Here is a 21,493-nt window from a genome sequence, read left to right as displayed (position 1 = left end):
TGTTTGTTGATGGCTCCAGCCCAGGGTGGTCTTTCTCCCCCTCACCTCCCCCTCTTGGCATACTCCACTTCTTTCAAAGCCCACCTCAAATGGCGCTACAGGAAATCTTGCCTGATTTTCCCAATGGCTAGTGAGTTCCCCTTCCATGCCTACCAGAATTGTTTTGTGTATATTATCTGTTTAGAGGCAGTGTGGCACTGTTGCTGTTTGTCCTTTATTTTTGGAGAGAACCAATGACAGCACAGGGTGATGTCTTGACTTGTGTGTGGCAGTACGGCGTAGTACAGAGATGTCAGACACTCTGGGGGTGCCGGTGGCATCCCAAATGGGGCCCAAACCAGATTAAAACGCATTTGGGAAATATTTAATAGAATAGATAAAAATAGACTAAAGCATAGTTCATGATAATATGTAGTTTTCTAAGTCAATATGTGGCCTGCAGAGATCCTTAGGCATGTAAGCCCCTTGTGAGTAGGCATCATAGCTTGACCTATGACTCTAATCACCATCTCTGCGACTTCCCTGTCCAAACATCCTGCCCCTGCCTATTGCTCCCTAAAAACATTGTCTTCCCTGATTAGAATGTAAGCTCCTAAAGGGGAGAGATTGCCTCACTTGCATGTATTTGTGTCTCTAGATCCTGGCACATGGCAAATGCTTAATAAATACCTTTTCATTTGCATGCACTCATTCTTGAGTCTTCTGCAGCTCTGAGCATGGTATTAAGCAGGGAGGGGAAGGCATGCAGTCAGAATCATCATCTCAGATGTTATTTAGTCCAACTGGAACCCAAGCAGAAATAAGCTTCTAGCTTGAAGTCCTCCACTGAATAGGAACCTGCTGTCTCTTAAAGCAGCACCAAATGTCAGCGAGTATCCTGGATGTTCCTTTCTGTTGTTTCTTCCCACTGTTGTGAGCTCTGCCTTGTGGGGCCAACTGGTACAAGGTGAATCCCTCTTCCACATGAGGGCCTTTCAAATACTTAAATCAAATACTTAAATCCACATCTTAAGGAACCCCAGTGGTTACACCACCTAACCCAGAGATCTCAAAACAATTCCCTCTGAGACACATGGTTGACCACCAAGAGGTCATCCAGCCTTGACTTGAAGCCATCCAATGAGGGGCATTCATTTCATCCTGAGGCAGCCTGGTGCTTTTTGGGACAACTCAAGTTGTTTGCCAGCTTTTCCTGACAACGACCTGAAATCGGTCTCTTTGCAACGTCTACTCACTGCTCTTAACTCTTCCTTCTGGGCCTAACCAGGACAAGACTGATCCCTTTTCCACAGAACATCTTTTCAACATTTGAAAACAGTTTTTATGTTCCGCTTGTTTCCTCTCCTCCAAGCTAAACATCGCCAGTTCTATTGACTTTATCTTATGATATTATCTCGAGGTCCTTCACCATCTTTTTCATCTTCCCCTAGATTCTGTCCAGCTTATCAATTTCCAACAACACAACAAATATACTTAGTCTTTATATGACACTTTAACATTTGCAGAGTGCTAACTCTTGTGGTGCTCACAACAACCAGGTGAGGTAGGGGCTCTTATTTCCCCCAATTTACAGATGAAGAAACTGAGGCTTGAGAGAGCTTAAGTGATTTTTCCCAGGGTCACACAGTCAGTAAGGATCTGAGGATGGACTGGAACTCAGGTCTTCTTGACTCCAATTCTCATACTCTTTTTATCTCTCCATTTAGCTGCCTCCATTATGAGTAATGATAATACTCCAGTCATGAGCTGACCGGGACAGAGTAGAGCAGTATTATCACGTCCTTAGTCCAGAATGCCGCGTCTCCCTTAATACAGCCTACATTTGAATTAGCTTCTGTGGTTGCCTCATCACATTGTTGAACCTAGTGATTCTGTCTCCCCTGAGTCTTCTCTTGGCTAAACCATCTCCAGCTCCTCCCTGTAGGGCTGATCAGGGCCAAGTGTAGCAGGCTCATCAGTGCCTTCCTTCTGGGTGCTGTACTTCTCTGCTAAGTCAGCGAAAGGCTAGGGTTGGCTCTTTGCCTGGCTACCATCACAGTGCGGACTCATGCTGAAATTACATACACAGGGGATACTTGTTGAATGATTACAAAGGAAGAATGCCCAAAATATGTTGGTAGGGAAAGGCCATCTATAGAACGGTTTCCTAATAAATTAATGATATTTGCAAAATGAAAGTAACTTAATTTGAACTACCAATGGTTAAACAATATATGATCTGCACAATGTGACGTGGCAAGGCATTATTATTACCCCGGGTATGTTTTTCTAGAATTATAACTGGGTTGGTATTTGCTTTTGAGAAATGAGAATTTGTTTTTGGTGGAAACTTGACCAACACATTTTTAAGGAGACTTCTGGTAGGTAGAAGGCATTTTCGTCCTTCCTTCCTTCCTTCCTTCCTTTCTTCCTTCCTTCCTTCCTTCCTTCCTTTCTTTCTTTCTTCCTTCTTTCCTTTTTTCTTTCTTTCTTTCTTTCTTTCTTTCTTTCTTTCTTTCTTTCTTTCTTTCTTCCTTCCTTCCTTCCTTCCATCCATCCCTCCTCCCTCCCCACCTCCTTTTCTTTCTTTCTTTCCTTTCTTTTTAAGGGAAGCATAAAAATGGCCACTAAGCTCCTATCATGCTACACAAAGAACCACACCCATCACTAGTACTTGGGCTAATACTGAAGCTGAAAGTTGGTTCAATGTGGTGGTTTTGGGGGTATGCCAATCAATGGCGGTACCATATATGCAAGAATACAGTGTGCTCCCCTCAGCTTCTAAATCCAACTCTCTCTGTCAGAGGACAATAATAATAGTTAACATTTATAGAGGGTTTTAAGGTTTGCAAGGTACATCATGCGTATTATTACGTGTAAAATGCTTACTATATATCAGGCACTACTGTGTGTCAGACATATGTCTGTCCTGTGACCAGGACTGAGAAAAACAGAAGATGTGGCATTAGAGCAACTGGGTTTGACTCAGCTTTGTCTCTTACTATCTGTGTGACCTTGGGCAAGTCACTACCTCTGTGGGCCTCATTTTACTCATCTGTAAAATGGGGTGTGAAAGTCTTTTTGGCTCTACATCATGTGGAGTCTTTGACAACACCTGTCCATTCCAGGGCTAATTTCTTAAGTTTCCTGGGAACAGGAATGAAGGGGGAAGATAAGGGAAATTCTCCAGCAGATTTGGCATTTTTTTTTACAAGGACTGAGCCCAACAGAAGCACTGGAACCAAGGTAGGGTTAATGTGGCTTTGTCCTAGTGTGCCAAAATTTACAAGGTGCTGACAGAACTTATAGCCTATCAGCAGCAAAGAAACAACTGAGTTTAGTATCTAGTTAGTAAAGATAATTTGTTAAAATAGAAAGCTACCAGATGGTAGCGCTTCTTCCCCCAAGGGCAGCTGCACCTCATTCGAGCTCCGCTTGGCTCCACGCGGCCCTACTCCCCAAGCAGCCGCCTTGTGGTGTCCCATGGTCTCCTTTCCCCACCTGCCATTCTGCTTAAATGAATTTGTCTTTAAAAGTTGAGTTGTTCATGACTAATGTGGAAATATGTTTAATATGATCATACATGTATAGCCTATATCAGATTGCATGCCGTCTTGGGGAGGGGGAAACATTTAGAACTCAAAATCTTATAAAAGTGAGTGTTGAAAATGAAAAATAAATAAATAAATAAATTAAAAAAACAAAAGCTGAGTTGTTTCATGAACCTTCTCTTAGGCACATAAATTGCTAGTTACGCCTCTGACCTACGGATTAAATTTTGTTGAGTACATATAGAGTCTTTCCAAATTATTTGTTCTTTTGTGAATTGTTTTCCCCCATTAACAAAGAGAATGATGTTTCATCCCCTGTTTGACATGTAGATCTAGAGGGAATAATTCCCAACATCCTGAGTAGGACTCAGACCCTTTGTGAATGCAAATGGTCTTAAGTCCAAGGAGGGACCAAGAAAATAATGCTCTTTAAGGAAGTTAAAGGTAACACAATATGTTAAGTAACACCAGCATTGTGTGTGCTTTGGGAGAAAAAAAAAGAATATGCCTGCTAGAATAGGGTCACAAGACTTCATCAATTGGATTCTAGTCAACTCGGTGGGAGTTTAGCTGAAGAACTGAGGGCTATGAAAAGTTTCTCTCTAAATGAGGAATTTGGAATGAATGAAACATTTAAGCTGAGCCTTTTTTTTTCAGCTCAGATCATCTTTCTGGACATATAAAAAATAAGGGTCACCACCTGGTGAAAGCAACAGCTTATTTTAACAGTTAATGGCTGATGGACAAGGAGGAAAGAGCAGAAAGCATGTCAGAGGAAGACCAACGTGCTGTCTTAGACCTGCTAATATACCAGGTGGTGCCAGGCTGTTCACTTGCCCTGAACCACTGGGTTGCAAGGCTTTGTGGGAAAAGCCAGAGAGGAATGAAGATACAATCAGAGTCAGATGATCCCTTTCTGTCATTAAATGAAATCCTCCCCTTGCCCCCTCCCCTACTGCCTATGATAACTGGAACAGGTTCCAAAGGGAGAGCTAGAGATTAGAAATGGAATATTTCTTTTTTGTCTTTGTATTCTTAGTGTCTGGCACATAGTAGATACTTAATAAATGCTCCTTGATTAATTCATTAGCATGGATTAATTAATGCCAGTTGATCAAATTAAATCTTGGTCTCAACATTTTATTGGCAATTTGCTTACAGATTACCTTTGGAAGGAAGTGTGTATTGGAGAGGGAGAAGAGAAAGTGTAGGGAGGGGGTCCTGCTTCTTTTTGAGGGGGTGGGAGAGGGTGGTTTGTTTTGTTTTGTTGTGGACCTATGATTTTATTTTAGGTACATTTCAGTGTGGAAACTCATTCCAGTGATATAGGTCAGCAAATCATCCGCAACATCAGAGCAAGAGAGAGAAGCAGATCATAGAGATCATAAATTTAACATTAGAGGTCATTTAGTCCAAACCTTTCATTTTATACATTAGTAAACTGAGGCTCAGATAGGTTAAGTGATTTGCCAGTTGTCATGCCTCTTCTAACTCTCTCTTTTCTAGGCTAGTATTAGGGATACCAAGCAATAGATTACAATATTAGAGTGTTGCCTGGGTCAGGGGCACTGAGGTTCACCATCTTGCCCAGGATCAACCAGCCAGTACATGTAGAAGGAAGGACTTGAATTCAGATCTTTCTGACTCTCAGATCTTCTATCCACCAGGCCATCCTGCCTCTCATGGATTCATGTATGCTGTTCTATAAAACAAACATAAACTCCCTTCCTTGTCTGATTTTTGGACTGGGACTGGGATTCCAATGGTGTGTTGCACTCTGGGTGAAGAAACACCTTCTACTAATGCAGGTTGACATCTTCTCTAAAATATCTTAGGATCACAGGTTTAAAGCTGGAAAGGGCTGGAAGAGGTCATCAGATATTATTGTTTCATTTCACAGATGAAGAAGCTGCAGCTAATTGATTTGTCAGTGTTACCCAGAGGTATCTGAACCTGGGTCTTCCTGACTTTGAGGACAGCTTTCTATTCACTAGGCCACATTGACTCTCTCCATGTTAGTCAATATGTTTTAAAATTAGTCAATCGCTTTTTCTTTTCAAGAAGAGCAATTCTTTTTCTAGAGGAACAAGTGTGTGCCAATGCCAATAGAAGCTGGTAGATGAAGACACTTTCTGACAAGAGTCAGCACAGAGACTGGCAAGGAGGGAAGCCGCCCCTCTGTTAATTAATGGGATGTGTTTGAGAATCGAGTACATCTCGTCTTCTGCGATGCAATGTGACAGTATTTGTTCCACAAAATGTGCCTTGGCTACTTTTTTGTGTGTGCGTGCGTGTGTGCATGTGTGTGTATGTGCGCATGCGCGAGCGCGCGTGCCTGCGTGTGTGTGTGTGTGTGTGTGTGTGTGTGTGTGTGTGTGTGTGGCAAAAGTAAGTCTGTCGCTTACTGCCTACATGTTTCAGACTGCTATGCAGAAGGAACAAAAATTCCCCTTCTCCAAGACTTTCAAGTCTTATGTGGTTCATGTTAGCCAGACTAGTGTGACCCTAAAGCAATGGAGCAATCCGGCTGACTTCTTAGCACAATTAATAGAACAATCTCCTCTGGAGAAGAAAACAAATTAACTCCTAGCACCAAATGTCTCCTGGACCAGGAAAAGCTGTTCAGAAAAAAAAGAATGCTTTGGAAAACTCCAGGGACAAATTCCAGCCGGATTTGCCTAAGATTTTCCCTAAAATGAGTGGATTCAATGGATAGGACTGGCTTTGGAAGGAATAGGATGGGACAGAACCAAATTTGGGGGTGGGGTATGTCACTAAGCTGGTGCTTGGTGAGGTGCCTATCAGCCAGAGATAAATGGAGACTCTTTTGGGTTAGCAGAGCTCCATTGCAAGGACAGATCCTCCTGACCACTGCCTTTCCCCCCATATCCTCCATCTTGCTTGGACCCAGGGCAGCCACATCAAAGCCTGCAAAGGGGAAAAAGCTCTCCTTCACCTTTCCAAAGAATAGAAACTGAGGTCTCCAAAAGGCTGAGGGACTCACTCATGATCTAAATGGTATCATGGACAGAGGCATAGCCTTGGAGTCAGCAAGACCTGAGTTCAAGTTCTGCTTCTAATACATACCAGCGGGGAAGTTACAAACTCTCAGTACCCCAGGCAACTGTCTAAATTGCTAAGCCCCTTGCAGGGTTCCTGGAATTGATGAAATTGGAGTCCAAAAGAAAGATCCCCACCCTCCAAACCCAATCCCCAACTCTACCCCTCAGTAGAATTTAAACTATGGGGACTATTCTTCACTTTGTATTTTGGTCTTTCTTGTACATTGGCACATTTAGCTTCAATATAGTAGGTGCTTAATACATACTTGTTGGATTGAATTCAACCCTTCCCCTCCCCTCTGTCACCATTGAGTCACTGATGCCAGAAATTTAAGGGCTAGAAATTAATTCGAATTAAACTGCAAATGCATCAGGAGGAGCAATGCTTTAAAACTTATCAGACATTAACACTTCAGTTCATAAAGGCTGACCTTTTTTCCTTAAAAAAGTTTGTAAGGACTGTGAATACCTGACAGAGGCTGGAAATAAAGCCTGGGCAAGGAAAATAAATTTCATCTGTTTTACAATTTTTCTCTGGGATAATCTTAGGTGGGCAGCTAGGTGGTACAGTGGGTAAGAGTGCTGGATTTGGAGTCAGGAAGACTCTTCTCCAGGAGTTTGAATCTGTCCTCAGACATTTACCAGCTGTGTGACCCTGGGCAAGTCACTTAACCCTGTTGCCTCAGTTTCCTCAAATATAAAATGAGTTGGAGAAGGAAATGGCAAACCACTCCAGTATATTTGCTAAGAAAACCCCAAATGGGGTCAAGAAGAGTTGGACATGACTCAACAAAAACAATATACTACTGTGACCCTAAAATAATTGAGTGATTTGGCTGACTGGATCCCAAAAGAGTGCTGGACATTTTTGGGTTAATTTAGTTGGATTCTATTTTTTAAAAAGATGTTTTAGTCTATGAAGAAAACAAAGTATTAAAATAGAGATGACAGGAAAGTACAGCCAGTATTAATTTCTCCCATTTATACTCTAATTTTTAAAAAATTCTTTATTGGACGTAATCCCTATTCTCTTTCTCTTCCCACCTAGGCTCTAATGTATGGCCAGCCTTGTTAGTCACCTGTCAGATTGAGTTTGGGTACATAGGGATGCTTCCTCCTTCAAATTTGTCTGCAGGTATCAACTTTCTCTGCTTCCCAATCAGAATTTCCAAAGACTTGTCATTTTTTCTCCTTCCCTCCCCTTCCTGTCCTGTTTCTCTTCTTCCCTCCTTCTCTCTTTTAGAATTTTGAAGAATAACTGAAGAATGTGTTTGCAGGCCCCAAAGCAAGAAAATCTCCAGTCTCAATGAAGGGGAGAATATAATCCCTATTCCTAGATCACCTAGAAGTTGATTTGACCACTCCTCAGTTTGTTTTGATGGACTGTCATCTATGTCCTTTACTGTCCCTCTGCCTCTGTTTGTCTCTCTTTGTCTGTCTCTTTCTTCAGTTATCAGATTTTTCATATCTTTGCAGATGAATCTCAGTTTTACATATCCCTTATTGGCCTCTGTGTCACCAACAGCCTAATGAAAATTTCGAAATGGATGTCTTGTGAGCATCTCAAGCTCAACATGTCCGAAACAGAACTTGCTATCTTTTCTCTCAAACCCTCTTTCCCACCCAAATTTCCCTACTTCTGTCTGAAGTAGATGTGTCACACACAAGTCCCAGGGGTTGAATGCAGCAGATGATACTCCTGAGTCCAGCTTGAATGGGATTACAATGCATTTGGGAAATCTTGAATAACATTTTAAAAAATACAATAAAATATATATAGCACTACATTTAAATTAAATCAACACATATGACTTGGTGGATGCCATTTAAAAAACAATTGACACCACTGGTTTAGAGTACCTGTCACCCAGGCTCACGACTGTGTTATTAGCCTTGACCCTTCTCTCTCATTGACTGTACTCATGCAAACCTATTGGAAAATATTAGAGTTTCTACCTTATGAACATCTCTCACATATATTCCTTTTTTTCTACTCACATAGCTATGACTCTGGTATCACCCCTAATCAACTCTCACTTGGATTATTGTTATTAATTTCTAATTGATCTCCATGCAGAGTCTCTCTTCGCTTCAATCCATTTCTCACTTAGCAGTCAAAGTGATTTTCTTAAAGTGTAGGTTTGACCATGTCATGCCCCTTCCCAACAAGCTCTAGTGGCTTCCTATTACCTCCAAGATCAAATCAAACCAATGTTGAGCTCTTCCTCACCTGGCCCCTTCATATCTTTACTGTCTTCTCATGCTATACTTCTCTGTTTGTACTTCAGGATCCAGTTACACTGGCCTCCTCGTTTTTCCTCACATGGTACCCTCCGTCTTCTGTCTTTGTGCCATAGTATTTCCTGTCTGCCATGCTTAGAATGTTCTCTCTTCTCATGTTGGCTTCTTAGGTTCTCTGGTTTCCTTCAAGACTCAGCTCAGATCCCACCTTCCAGAAACTAGTGCCTTGCCCTTTGAGATAACCTTCCATTGACTCTGTATATATTTTGTACGTAGCAAGTTTTGTACAAGGTTTCTCCTTCCATTAGAATGTAAGTTCCTTGAGGGCAAGGATTGTTTTTGCCTTTCTTCTTATGGCTAGTGCTTAGGATGGTGCCTGGTACATAGTAGGTGCTTAATAAACTCTTGTTGATTGAATGATTAAAAGCCCCATTTTAAACTGGTTTGATACAATTGCCTTCAGTTTATGTATCTTTAAGGAAAAAGCTTGTGAGACCCACCAAGAAACTCAGTGATATTTTTAGGTCAAGGAATCTAGATTTATAAGTTTCTGGTTAGCTAGGTGGCAAAGTGGATAGAGTACTGAGTCTGGAGTCAGGAAGGGTCATTTTCATGAGTTCAAATCTGGCCTCAGACACTAGTTGTGTGACCCCAGGCAAGTCACTTAACCCTGTTTGCTTCAGTTTCCTCATCTGTAAAATGAACTGGAAAATAAAATGGCAAACCACCCTGCTATCTTTGCCAAGAAAACCCTAAATAGGGAAAAGAAGAGTTAGGCATGACTGAACAACAACACAAACAGTGGATAGAGCCCTGAGCATATTCTCAGGAAGATCTGAAACACTTATTTGCTTACTAGCTATGTGAAGCTGGTCAAGTCATTTAACCTCTGTTTGCCTCAGTTTCTTCATCTGCAACATGAGATAACAAGCCACCTATATCCCAAGGTTGTTGTGGGGATCAAATGAGATATGTCTGATGGTAAATCTACAACATTAAGCACTATAGAAATGCTATCTATTATTATTGAGTTCATTAAGTCATTTCTGGGGCCAGTGGACAAAACAAACATGTAAAAAATGTTACTGAAGATAGATTTCTAAGGAATATGCTGGGGTCCTAGTACTAAGAAATAGGAGTAGCTATTCCTGATACTGCTACACATGCTCTATGTATATACATCCTGGGGTGGATGGGTTGTGTTTGGCTTAGCATCTTCTCGTTGAGGCCCAAAAGTTTGACTATGACTCCTTCATCTTAGGCTCACAGACTCAGAGCTGGAAGGGACCTCGGAAACCTTCATTTTAAGGGAGGTTAATTAATTTACTCAAGGTCACACCATCTGAAAAACTTTCCAGTAGAATTCATATTGTAGAATCATTGATTTATGGCTATAACATAGCATAGAGGCCATTTCCTCCCATTTTTTCCCCGATGGGAGTCCAATCCTCCCATTTTGCAGAGCCTCAGATCATCTGGCAAACTTTCCAGCTGAATTCATAGTATCATTGATACTTAGCTAAAGTGGCCTTAGAAACCATCTAATCCAATCCCCCCATTTTTTTCAGATGAATCTCAGAGAGAGTAATGTGATTTACCGAAGTTCATGTCATCGGAATACTCTCCAGTTGAGTTGTCAGACAACTGGTTATTCTACAAGAAAATAATCCCCCTCCCCAACTAGTTTGTTGCTTGTCTAAAAATATGACTGATGTGAATAACTTTTAACTGAATCCATAGACCAAGACGTAGATTTGGTATTATCAGCCATGCTGATGGGCCAGTTTTAGGTCTATTTACCAAGAATCCCTTAGGCAACTCCTGAGGATTTATGAAGGGGAGCCATGGAGGGAGATTGAAAGAGTCAGAAGATCTGGATTTGAATCTTAACTTCCTCATTTCCTAGCTGTGCGAGGCTGGGTAAATGTTTCCCCCTTCTTTGTGTCTTGGTTTCTTCATCTATAAAATGAAGAAATTGGACTAGATGGCCATTAGGGTCCTTCTAGCTCTAAAAGTTGATGATTCTTTATGATCACATCTACAAGTCATTGGTGGGTGGTGACCTGGATGGGTTGGTGGAGTTCCCACACTGGAAGTCCCTCTGCTGCTGAAATCACAAATCCTTTGGGAATCAAGAGGCTATCATTTTCTAAATAATCTTTTTTAGGGAAAATACATTCAGTTTATTCTTATGCGGGTCCTAAAAGTAGATGTTTGTATAATTTGACGGTGAAAGAGCAAATCAAAACCACCATAAGAACACTAAACACTTAGTCCAGACAGCATCATTCTGCTGTTATCATTGACCTATCACTGAATGATTAAGTTCTTACTGGGCATTTTTAGTATTTTCTGATCTGGTAACTGCTATGGAGAAGCCAAATTCTGAGTCAGTCTCTGCCAGCCTAATCCCTGAGAAGTCAGATTAAGTGTATAATTGACCCACATAAACCATACATCCTCTCCAATCCAATGTTTTCCAAGTCCTGTTTACACTGACACAGGACTCAGAAAAAGAACTCTATGAAAGATAGGATATTTCCTTTCACTGGGGATTTCATCAGAGTTGGAGATGGCTTTTTAATCACTGATCTCTGAGCCTGCAAGGTTTAAGCAGATGAGCTAACCCTAAGCACATCTGTTTTAATCCTGATCTTCTACTCAGGCTGTCTCTTCAAGAAGTACAAGGAGAAAAAAATAAATTAATTTTTGTTTAGTCACTGAAATCTTAGGCACATCTCTTGATGAGCTGATCTCTAATATCAAATGCATGTTTTTATTTTGGGAAAGATGTTGAATTAAACATTAGAGAAGGGGTGGGGTGGGAAGCCACCTGCATTATTTATGGACACTTGAATTTTGCATCTTTGTTCCTTGAATTGGTATGGTTTTTTTTTTTTTTGCTCTTAAATAGCATTCCTCTGAAGATGGAGAATAGCTTTATACACAATCCCCCATGATTGTTTTATATTAGGGGAAAGGTCACCCATTGTTTCCTCAAAGGAGCTAGACTGTTCCTTTGGATCTGATACTTAAAACTTGTACTGTGGAATGTAATTTAAAGTGGCTATGTTTGTATTTATTCAAATCAGGTAATAATTTTCACCATATTTCCCTACTTTGAAAAACAGATATCATAAAATCCTTTGCTCAAAAAAATCATAGATTACTATTTTGTAGCATCTAGAATGAGCTCACAATGCTATTCCATTAGTCTAATCAAAAAGCAACAACATACATGAAGAAATAGAGAAAGTCTATATTCATATAGCAGAAATATAAAGAAAGTTCTTTGAATATAATTTTTTATCTCCTTCTTAGGCCTTATTACTGTTCTTAAAGGTAGGTTGAAAGAACTGTTTGCTATCCGGTCGGGGCTGGGGGAAACTAATCCAAAGGTGGGGGACATCAGGTAGGGAATAGTGCCTATGCTTTCACACATACTTTATAGTAGTCAGTTTTGCTTGACTGTTTTCTTTATTGCAAGGAGGCATTCAAAGAGGGGAACTTTTATTGTTGAATGACATTAAAAATCAATAAAACTTTTTATTTGAAAAATGGGAAAAAAGAGACTATTCAACATCAAAGTCAGAAATTTTCACTTTCCTCCAAGATCTGGTTAAATTTAGATTACTAAAACAACTTCATGTCTACCTTCTACCAAGCTAGAGGAAACTGAAGGGGGGCAGCTAGGTGTTGAAGTGGATAGGGCACCTCGCCTGGAGTCAGGAAGACTCATCTTCGTGATTTCAAATCCAGCCTCAGACACTAACTAATTGTGTGACTCTGAGCAAGTCACTGAACCCTATTTGCCTCAGTTCCTCATCTGTAAAATGAGCTGGAGAAGGAAATGGCAAACTGCTCCAGGATCTTTGCCAAGAAAACCCCAAATAGGATTACAAAGTCAGACATGACTGAAAAACTACTGAACAACAGAAAAGGAAATTGATTCAAAACAAATTCAGTGAGGTTGAGAAAGTCTGCTTGATTCACACACTGAAATAGGTAGGAATCCAACTGACACAATCCTGACAATCTCCCAGAAGCTCTAACTTCCAGTCAAAAAGACAATAATATTCAGTTAGTGGAAGGAGTCTGAGCTGTGATGGGGTAGCTGGCTCAGATGCCAAGAGAACTTTCAAAATGCTTAGAGGGTTTAGCCCAAGTATTCCCACTTAACATTCTAATGTGTGCCTTTTTTTAAGGACAAAAACCAAACAAGGACCAGTACTTTAAGTGAAGATCTGAAAGGAGAGCCATGAAAATGGAGTCAAGAAATGGCCCATAACCACAAACATAGCAGTAGCCCTGGGATCAAAACCTTGAATCACGAGATATAACAAAAACAGTGCTTGGACTTGGAGGCAAGAAGGCTCGGGCTTGAATTCTGCCTAGGATACTTAATTGCTGGGTGACCCTGGGTAAGTCACTTAACTACCCTGAAACTCAGTTTCCTAAGATGTAAAATAGGGATAAGAACAGCACCTACCTTGCATGGTTGTTGAACATGTCAAATGAGATAATGCCTTTGTAGACCTTAAAGCTTTACATAAAAACTAGTTATTATTGGCAAAAGGAACAGATACACAAAATTCAGACACAGAAAATGACACAGAAACTTGCCACCCTCCAAACAAAACATAAAATATTGAAATAGAAATCTTTTTCTTCTCTCCCAAATGCTCATTGTCTATTATTCATTTTTGCCATTTAAAAAAATGAAACAACTTGGAAAAGAAATCTTTAGCTCCACTAGTCTCTTCTGAAGTATTTCTGGCAATTGTTTCTCTCTCCACCCTGGAACTCCTGTCCTCAGAAAAGAAAGGGGCAATGGTGTTTAATTACTGCCCAACTGAATGCTCTCTATGAACCCCTTCCACGGGAGCTCAGAGGACACAAATGGCTTGCAGGATTCAAACACACAGTTCGCCTTACAAAGAAATAAACACCAGGCTGGAGGAAGACAGAAGCCGCAAATAACCAAACATGTTGGTAATCTGATGTTGTGTAGCTAGATTATAGAAAAACAGTAATTACTGAATGACATTACTCAGTCAGCATGGTAATGAAGTTTTTTGAGAAGATCTGGGTCTTTCAGATGACAAATGTTTTAAATCAATGACAGATTCGGGAACTTTCCTTGCTATTCTCTCAGCTAGGTTGCCTAGCACCAACATTCTATATGTTAGGGGAAGAGGTGATTTGGAAAGGAAATCCAGGCAAAAGCAATGCATTCCTTTGCACTGACCTAAGCTGCTACAGAGGAAGTCTTGCTTAGTCTCGGAGTAACTTGGTTAAAACTTTTAAAGTCTGGCAGGTGGCCATGACAACGAAGCATGGGTCTTACTGGGAAAATATTATTGGTGGAAGAGCAAAGTGGCTTGACTCTGGGGCAGGGGTGGGGTGGGAGGTACATAGGTTGGGGAAATCCATAACATAACTGAAATAATTTCTTATTGACCAATGTCATTCAATAAACATGCAGAAACCTTTACCTTTGTGTATTTAGGAATGACTACTCTACAAAGGTATCTTTGTTTTAAAATATGGATTTGAGGGTACTTTGCTCTTAGAAACTTGGAAGAGGACAAAGGTCATTTCCTGCCTTTATTTAGTACCTTTATGTCTGAGACCCCCTCCCCATGCTAATTAGGAAAAAAAAAGTTGGAGGGGGCTGTTTGCAAACAATATGACAGGCTGGAATGCAGTTCAAACCACAAATTCAGTAGTGGATGTTTTCAAGATTGGCTAGCACAAGGGTAAGAGTGCACACACACACACACACTCCTGCACATACGCACACCACGCATGGACCACACCAAACTGTGCTTTGGGAGATACAGATCAAAGAAAAAGGCAGCTTAGGCATTGAAAAGAGCAATCCACAGGCTCCTCAAAAATTTGCCTTTTATGGAATTGGTTCAACAGAGCCGGGCAGTCAGGGCATGATTAGAGGCCCTGCTACAGGGTGGCATCGGCTGTCCCTTTTTTCAATGCCTACTAGATGGGTGATTCAGTGTGTCAGGCATTCGAGGCTCCATACTCTCAAAGAGGCACGCATGCAGAGGAACAAGGAGGCATTAGGTGTGTTTTACGCATGTATGAGGCATTCTCAGTGGAGGTGGGTCATGCTAGAAGATGTACACAGGAAGATTATTTGATTTTAATTCATGCCACTTGAGATAATGTGATAAAACATTTGACATGAGAGATAAGTTCCATTTTCATCTGGGAGGTCATCAGTGAGAGAGCGAAAGAAAGAACGAGAGAGAGAGAGAGAATGAGAACTATAAAGAGTATTCTTAAATAAAAGTAATGCAGAAGAGTGGAATATCATGTACAAAAAGCAAATGATTGGGGGTGGGGGAAAGAAAGGGCTTTTGAGCACATTATGGAAGCAAATGAGCTGGAAGACAAAGCATCAAAAGTCGGAAGCATCGAAATTGGAAAGCTGTGCCAGGCAATGAGATCACCAAGATGAAACAACAACAAGGAATAAAAAAAATCCAATGTAAACTGCTGTACACAATTAAAGAAATCATATAGAAACAAGAATCCCAAAGTAGACCAAAACACTAACACTGCCTTGGCACTCGAGACACAAAACCTTAAAGGGAGAAGCCGACTCTTCACAAAATTTACGAGGACAAGGGGTGCACCACACACAATGGTAGCAAACACAGAGACGGAGAAATCGGTTCCCATGCACTCAGGCCAGGTCTACACTGGCAAAAGACGTGGAACCCAGAAACCATTCTTGGGATCGTTCCAACAATTCTCCGCTCCCCGCCCTCCCCCAACTGCGCCTGTCCCAACCACTTTGGCCTGAAATAGACAGTAGGGGCCAAAGTGGGGTACGGGACTAGTTACCTACTTTGGCAGTGCAGACATGGCAACTATCAAAAAAAGAAAAGGGGGAGGAGCTGAAAACGATTAATTCTCAAGACATCTAAGTCAGTGTTCTCTAAAAGATTTTTTTTTTTAAATCCAGGGTCTTCCAGTCATGTGCAGCTATTCCTTTTTTTTTTTTTTAAGTTGTGAGATTTTATAGGTTTTCAGGGAGAATGTATAGCCACAGCGTGGTCTGTTGAGAAGCCCAGCGGCTGAGGATTTTTCCTTCCTTTTTTTTAAACCCCCCAGAAACTTAGTCATTCTCGAGGAGATAACAATACAGCACCTACAGCTCATCTGCATGTCACAGCTGTCAGGCAGCGAGAGACAAGCAGCGGGGAAGCAGAGAGGTATGTAGGCAGTGAATGCCACCCTGACTGGAAGACAGCTCCCTAAAAATTGGGACTGGATTACCTCGACGAGAACAATGACCGAGAGAGATCTCTGCCCGTTCCGAGAAAGCTTCCTCACTAGCCCGGTGCGGGAATGTGTCAGCTTAATAAAAAGACACTGCTACCCTACGGATCACACAGATAAAGACCAGGACATAGTAAGACCAGAGGAGAGAGATTCAGAACAGAGAGACAACAGAGACAAGAGCCTGAGTCAGAGGAAAGGGAAAGATTTGGTTGGATTTAATAACCAATTGGTTTTTTTTCTCAAAATGTGACTTATCCTCCTGTCTCTTATTTTGTCACATTTTGGAGAGTCTCCTCCTTGGTCTGCAAGGAGGAGAAGGCATTTACTTACATCAAATAACCTTTCTATATACATCTCCTCATTGACCTTATCACGGAGGACATCCTGAGAGTGGCGGACAAATGTCACGTAGGCATCGGCAACGTCCATCCCAGGCTTCTGCAAAGAAACACAGAAATGTGAAAATGGCATCGTCTTCATGTCCTGCACTCTCTTTCCTTCTCCCAGCCCCTTTTGGGGAACACCTGCTGTGGGCTTTTCTAAGATCCTTTCCTGGCCACATTCTGCCAGCGATGGTTCAAGGCTGTTTCCCACAGTGCCATTCATGGTATATATGGGATCAGCAGGACAGGGACTGTGGGATTTCAGATCGGGAAGGAGCTCTGTTCAATCCTTCCCTGACCAAGGATCCCCTTTATAACATACCTGATAGGTGGTCAGCCAGTTTTGACTGGAAGATGAAGGAAAACCCAATGTCTCCCAAGACAACCTGTTCTACTCTGGGATAGCTCAGGTCCTTAGGAAGCTTTTCCTGACATTAAGGCTAAACTGGACTCTTTGCAACTTAGACCTAACTGCTTCTAGTTCTGCCCTCTTGCTCCAAGCAGAGCAAATCTAATTTACCCTTTTCCATATGATAGCACTTCATGCTAAGGCATGACAGTTTTAGAGCCAGAAGGGACCTCAGATCTAGTACAATTATCTAATTTTATAGAAGAGGAAACTGAGAACCAGAAAAGTTGAATGGCAAAGCTAAGATTTGAACTCAAGTCTTCTGACCCTAATTCCCACACACAATCTACTACACCAATGAAGGCTAGAAGGCCAAAATGTTCTCTTGCCTCAGGCTTCTCTTCTTCAAATAAAACTGTGGCTGAGCAGTGAACTGGGCAGCTAAACCTGAGCTGGGGTCAGGAAGATCTGAATTCAATCAAATCTGACTTCTGACACTTAGTAGCTGGGTGACCCCAAGGAAGTTACTTAACCCTCTTTGCCTCGCTTTCCTCATCTCTAAAATGAGCCGGAGAAGGAAATGGCAAGCCACTTTTGTATCTTTGCCAAGAAAACCCCAAATGGGGTCATAAAGAGTCAGATACTACTGAAGAACAAAATCGGTGGATTTGGGTGGCAGAGTCTCAGAGACATTACCATTGCCCTCCTTTTTTTCTATTTTTAGCAAAATCACTTGTAGAAACATTTTCACTTGCTACTCCGAGCAGTAGTCAGTCTAGATTTGTGACTGTAGACCCAATTAAAGGAGATTCAAAGTCCACTGGTTCCAGGGTCCATCTTATATCATTAAAAACTGAAGGACACCCTTTCTCCTGATCAAAAAATATGTGCATAAAATACGGATTTCAGCCTTTACAAAAACAACAGCATGGTGAAGGGGATAGAGGGGTTGGCCTTGAAAGTGGAAAGACCTAGATTCAAGTCCTTTCTCTGAGACATACTGGCGTTGTATCCACGGACAAATAATTTAACTTTTCAATGCCCCAGCAGCACTCTATGACTATAAATTGCAGAGCAAATGCCAGCTTGTGTTGGTCAAAGGAATGTCTCATCAGGTGCTCCAAATACTGATAAAATCACAGGTCTAGTCAAAATAAGAACAATGTTCTTTGTTGTTAAAATCAAGGTCTTCATTTATCCAATTTGCTTACATTTCTCACTTGATCAGCTTGCCTGGATCGGATACACAGCCACTGTCTCTGCCTCTCAACCCATTCTTATAGTTTAATAATAACGATAATAATAGTCTTTATCATAAATATGCCTTTTACATAAATGAGGTTTTGTGGAAAGGTAGGAGGAGGGGGAGAGAGCAACTGGACAATGATGTCTTGTAAGGCGGGGGCAGCCCCAGTCCAAACCTGGAGATCACCCTGTTTGAGATGCTGCGATCCGAGTTAGCTCCAATGAAACCCATTAAAATACCGTAATGTGGGTCATTGGGAGAGCCACCACCAAACCTCCCGAAGTTTCCACAGCGGCACATATATATGTTTGCTAATAACTAATAAGATTAGTTTTCATTACTGTGATTTACCTTAGATCACAAAGTATCATTTCCCTACCAGACGCGACTGTCAGCCACTGCAAATTGAAGTTAGTTAACACTTCTGTGTAATTTCCAGGGTGAAAATGAGGAAGGTTTGGAAACAGTAGGACTGTATTTTTTTCCTGATACAAAGCAAACAATTATCAAGCAAAGGGCCAATGCTAGGCCCCTGGGTTGCCAGTAACATTTCTTAACACCTGCTGAAACAATGACAAGGTATTAATTTGAAAAACAATGAGGACAAACCAATGGGGCTGTAGTCAAGCGTTACCCTTTCAACAATTTTCCGCAGACAGGAACGTGCCAGGGCTGTGATGGTCCTATAATTGTTGGAGTTTTATGATACAAAACAATAGCCTTTCTGGAAGGAGATGTAAATGATAGCTGCCAGCTCTTCTTTACTGAGGCCTGACTAGCCAATGCCATTTTCAGTAGGAGGTGGGGGCTCATATCCCTTGAGAAGAGATGGTATTTGAGGTTCAAATTCCAGGTCTAAGTTTACTAGCTGGGGGACCACCATTTCCTTCAGCCTCAATTTCCCCATCATCTCTAAAGGGGAGGCGGGATAATAATTGTCATTGTGGGAACAGTGTTCTATAAACCTTTCCATGCTCTATAAATGGGAACTGTTACCTTTAAGGCACTTCATAAATACTGAATGCCTTCTTATTATGGGTGTTCATGACTTGGTAGTGTTTCTCAGCATAGCACGGTGCATAGACCCCGGAAGACAGGAAGACCTGGGTTTTGATCCTACCTTGAAAACGTACTATTTGGGTGATCCCTGGACAAATTATTTACCTGTTCAAGCCTCAGTTTCTTCATTTGTAAAATGACAGGGCTAGACTTTATGACCTCTAAGCTCTCTTTCAGCTTTAAATCTTCAACTTTATAAAGTTGGGTTTAATTTTTACCTCTGACGCGTAGCAGTTGTGTGACCCTCGGCAAGTCCCCTTAACTCTCAGTGCCTGTGGCAATTCTTGAGGTGTTCAGTTCACCCAGGAGTTGCTTTGCGGAGGGAGTTTTCACATCCATCAGTTCCCCATAACGATTCCATGCATCTAGACCCAAACCAATGTGTGTGGTCTCTCTGGTCCTTTTCAAAGTAAGGTCATTATAGGACTGAGGCTTTGGAATGAAATTCTACAGGGAGTCTCAGATTTACCTACTTTACAAGCAGTCAGCTATACTTTTGAGGCTAACTGTCCTTTCCATGTTTTGGTTTAGAGAGCTTTTCTAAACATACCTTTCATCTTGTTGCAAATTTCAGAAACTTGAACCCACCTACAATTGGCTCCATTAACTTTGCTGATGTTTTTTCTGCTTCCTACCACAGTAATATCTCGGTTATCTGGAGGCCACATATCTGACAACTGCGACTCTCGAAATAACCAGAATGATAAAGTGGCAGGGACACTTAGTGGCTATGAGGGAGAGGGACTGGATCTGTGATTTCACCGGCATAGTCAAAGCCCATGAAAGGAAACTCTATCTGCCAGTGCAGATATGCAATGTCTAGTCTTAGCTGCCTGGAGCACAGAGAGGTTAAGTGATTTGCCTAGGATCACACAGCCAAGATGTGTCAGCCTTGAACCTGGATTTCTTGGCTGCAAGACAGGCTCTATATTCAACACATCCTGTTGCCTCTCACAAATTTTGCAAATAAAGGTCTTTCAGGATAGTCCTCAGGATGTCATTTAGGTACCACTGACTTATTTTGGAAACAATTCTAATAACTTTGGTCATCACCTCTTTTAGACACATTAGATTAGAAGCATTTATAAAAATTGCTTTGGGCTGTTAAAGGCAGATAGCCTGATAGCAGTGAGAAGTAATGGTGGAAGAAAAGGAAGAAAAAGAAAATCCATGAAAAAGACAAAGACATATGCATAAACCAAGAACACAATAAGCACAGAAATTTGGGGACTTTCATTTTAGGGACAAAGAGATCACACTTCAGTAGCCCTGGAAACATGGGGATCCTAGCATAAGCCAGTGGACTAATGTGACTGTATTCTTAATGATAGTACTAAGCTATCCAGAAGAGGATAAATTGTGGTTAGCATACTCTTTATGAAGGCAGGAAGCATGATGAATTTTAGAGAGAGATTTACCTTTAAAATTTTTTTTTCACTTACAGGAATAAATGGTGATTTAAAAAAGACACATAATGTAGAGCAGCTCATTCCTGAATAATGCTGGGTAATGAGGCCCTATATACCTTTCTGCTGCTGCTGCTGCTACTACTACTACTACAACCACCACTACTATTACATCTGATTTCTCTAATCTCTCTCTCTGTCTCTCTCTGTCTTTCTCTCTCTGTCTCTCTCTCTCCTCCCTCCCTCTCTGTCTCTCTCTCTCTCAATCTCTCTCTCAGTCTCTCAGTCTCTCTCCCAATCTCTCTCTGTCTCTCTCTCTGTCTCTGTCTCTGTCTCTCTCTCCTCCCTCCTTCCCTCTCTCTTTGTCTCTCTCTCAATCTCCCAGTCTCTCAATCTCTCTCTTTCTCTGTCTCCCCATTTCCTCTCTCTGTGTCCCCCTCCCCTTCTCTCTTTCATCCAGTTCCATCCCCTTAAAGTTAATGAAATTGAAGCCCATAGATGTAATAGCCATAGAAATTCATAGATTATCAGAACTGGAAAAGCCCTCAGGGATCACATAGTCCAACCCTCTCATTTTACAGATAAAGGTCATGGAGGTAATCCATATGTGAAGTGGAGTTTGAACACAGGTCTTCCTAACTCCAGTCCAGGACTCTATCCACGTACTCAGAGCAGACATTACAGACCAGTGCTCCTTTCAAACATACTGCTTTTTGTGGAGGAACGATCATCGTTAGGTCCCTCATGAAATCTGGGCCCATTTTGCTACCAACAGGAGCCAAAACCTTAACTTCCACAAAACTCCAATCTCTCTTAAGATCAGGCTCTTTGCATTAACATAGGAATCCAGTCCATTTTTGTAATTTAAGCCAAACTTGACCATGGATGACTTGGAAGCTGGTGCTA

General features: G+C 41.4%; 1 protein-coding gene across 1 annotated transcript in view; it reads right to left on the bottom strand.

Moving 5' to 3' along the window:
- Window positions 1–21,493, bottom strand: part of CADPS (calcium dependent secretion activator) — a 575,524-nt gene that overhangs the window by 26,783 nt on the left and 527,248 nt on the right. The window contains exon 30 of the mRNA XM_036738381.1: window positions 16,475–16,582. Within this exon, the coding sequence (XP_036594276.1) occupies window positions 16,475–16,582 (108 nt within the window). The remainder of the gene's footprint in view (window positions 1–16,474; window positions 16,583–21,493) is intronic.

The sequence above is a fragment of the Trichosurus vulpecula genome, chromosome 9 (genome assembly GCF_011100635.1).
Source record: "Trichosurus vulpecula isolate mTriVul1 chromosome 9, mTriVul1.pri, whole genome shotgun sequence".
Lineage (NCBI taxonomy): Eukaryota > Metazoa > Chordata > Mammalia > Diprotodontia > Phalangeridae > Trichosurus > Trichosurus vulpecula.
The sequence above is the reverse complement of the archived record's forward strand: the minus strand, read 5'-3'. Positions and strand labels throughout refer to the sequence as shown.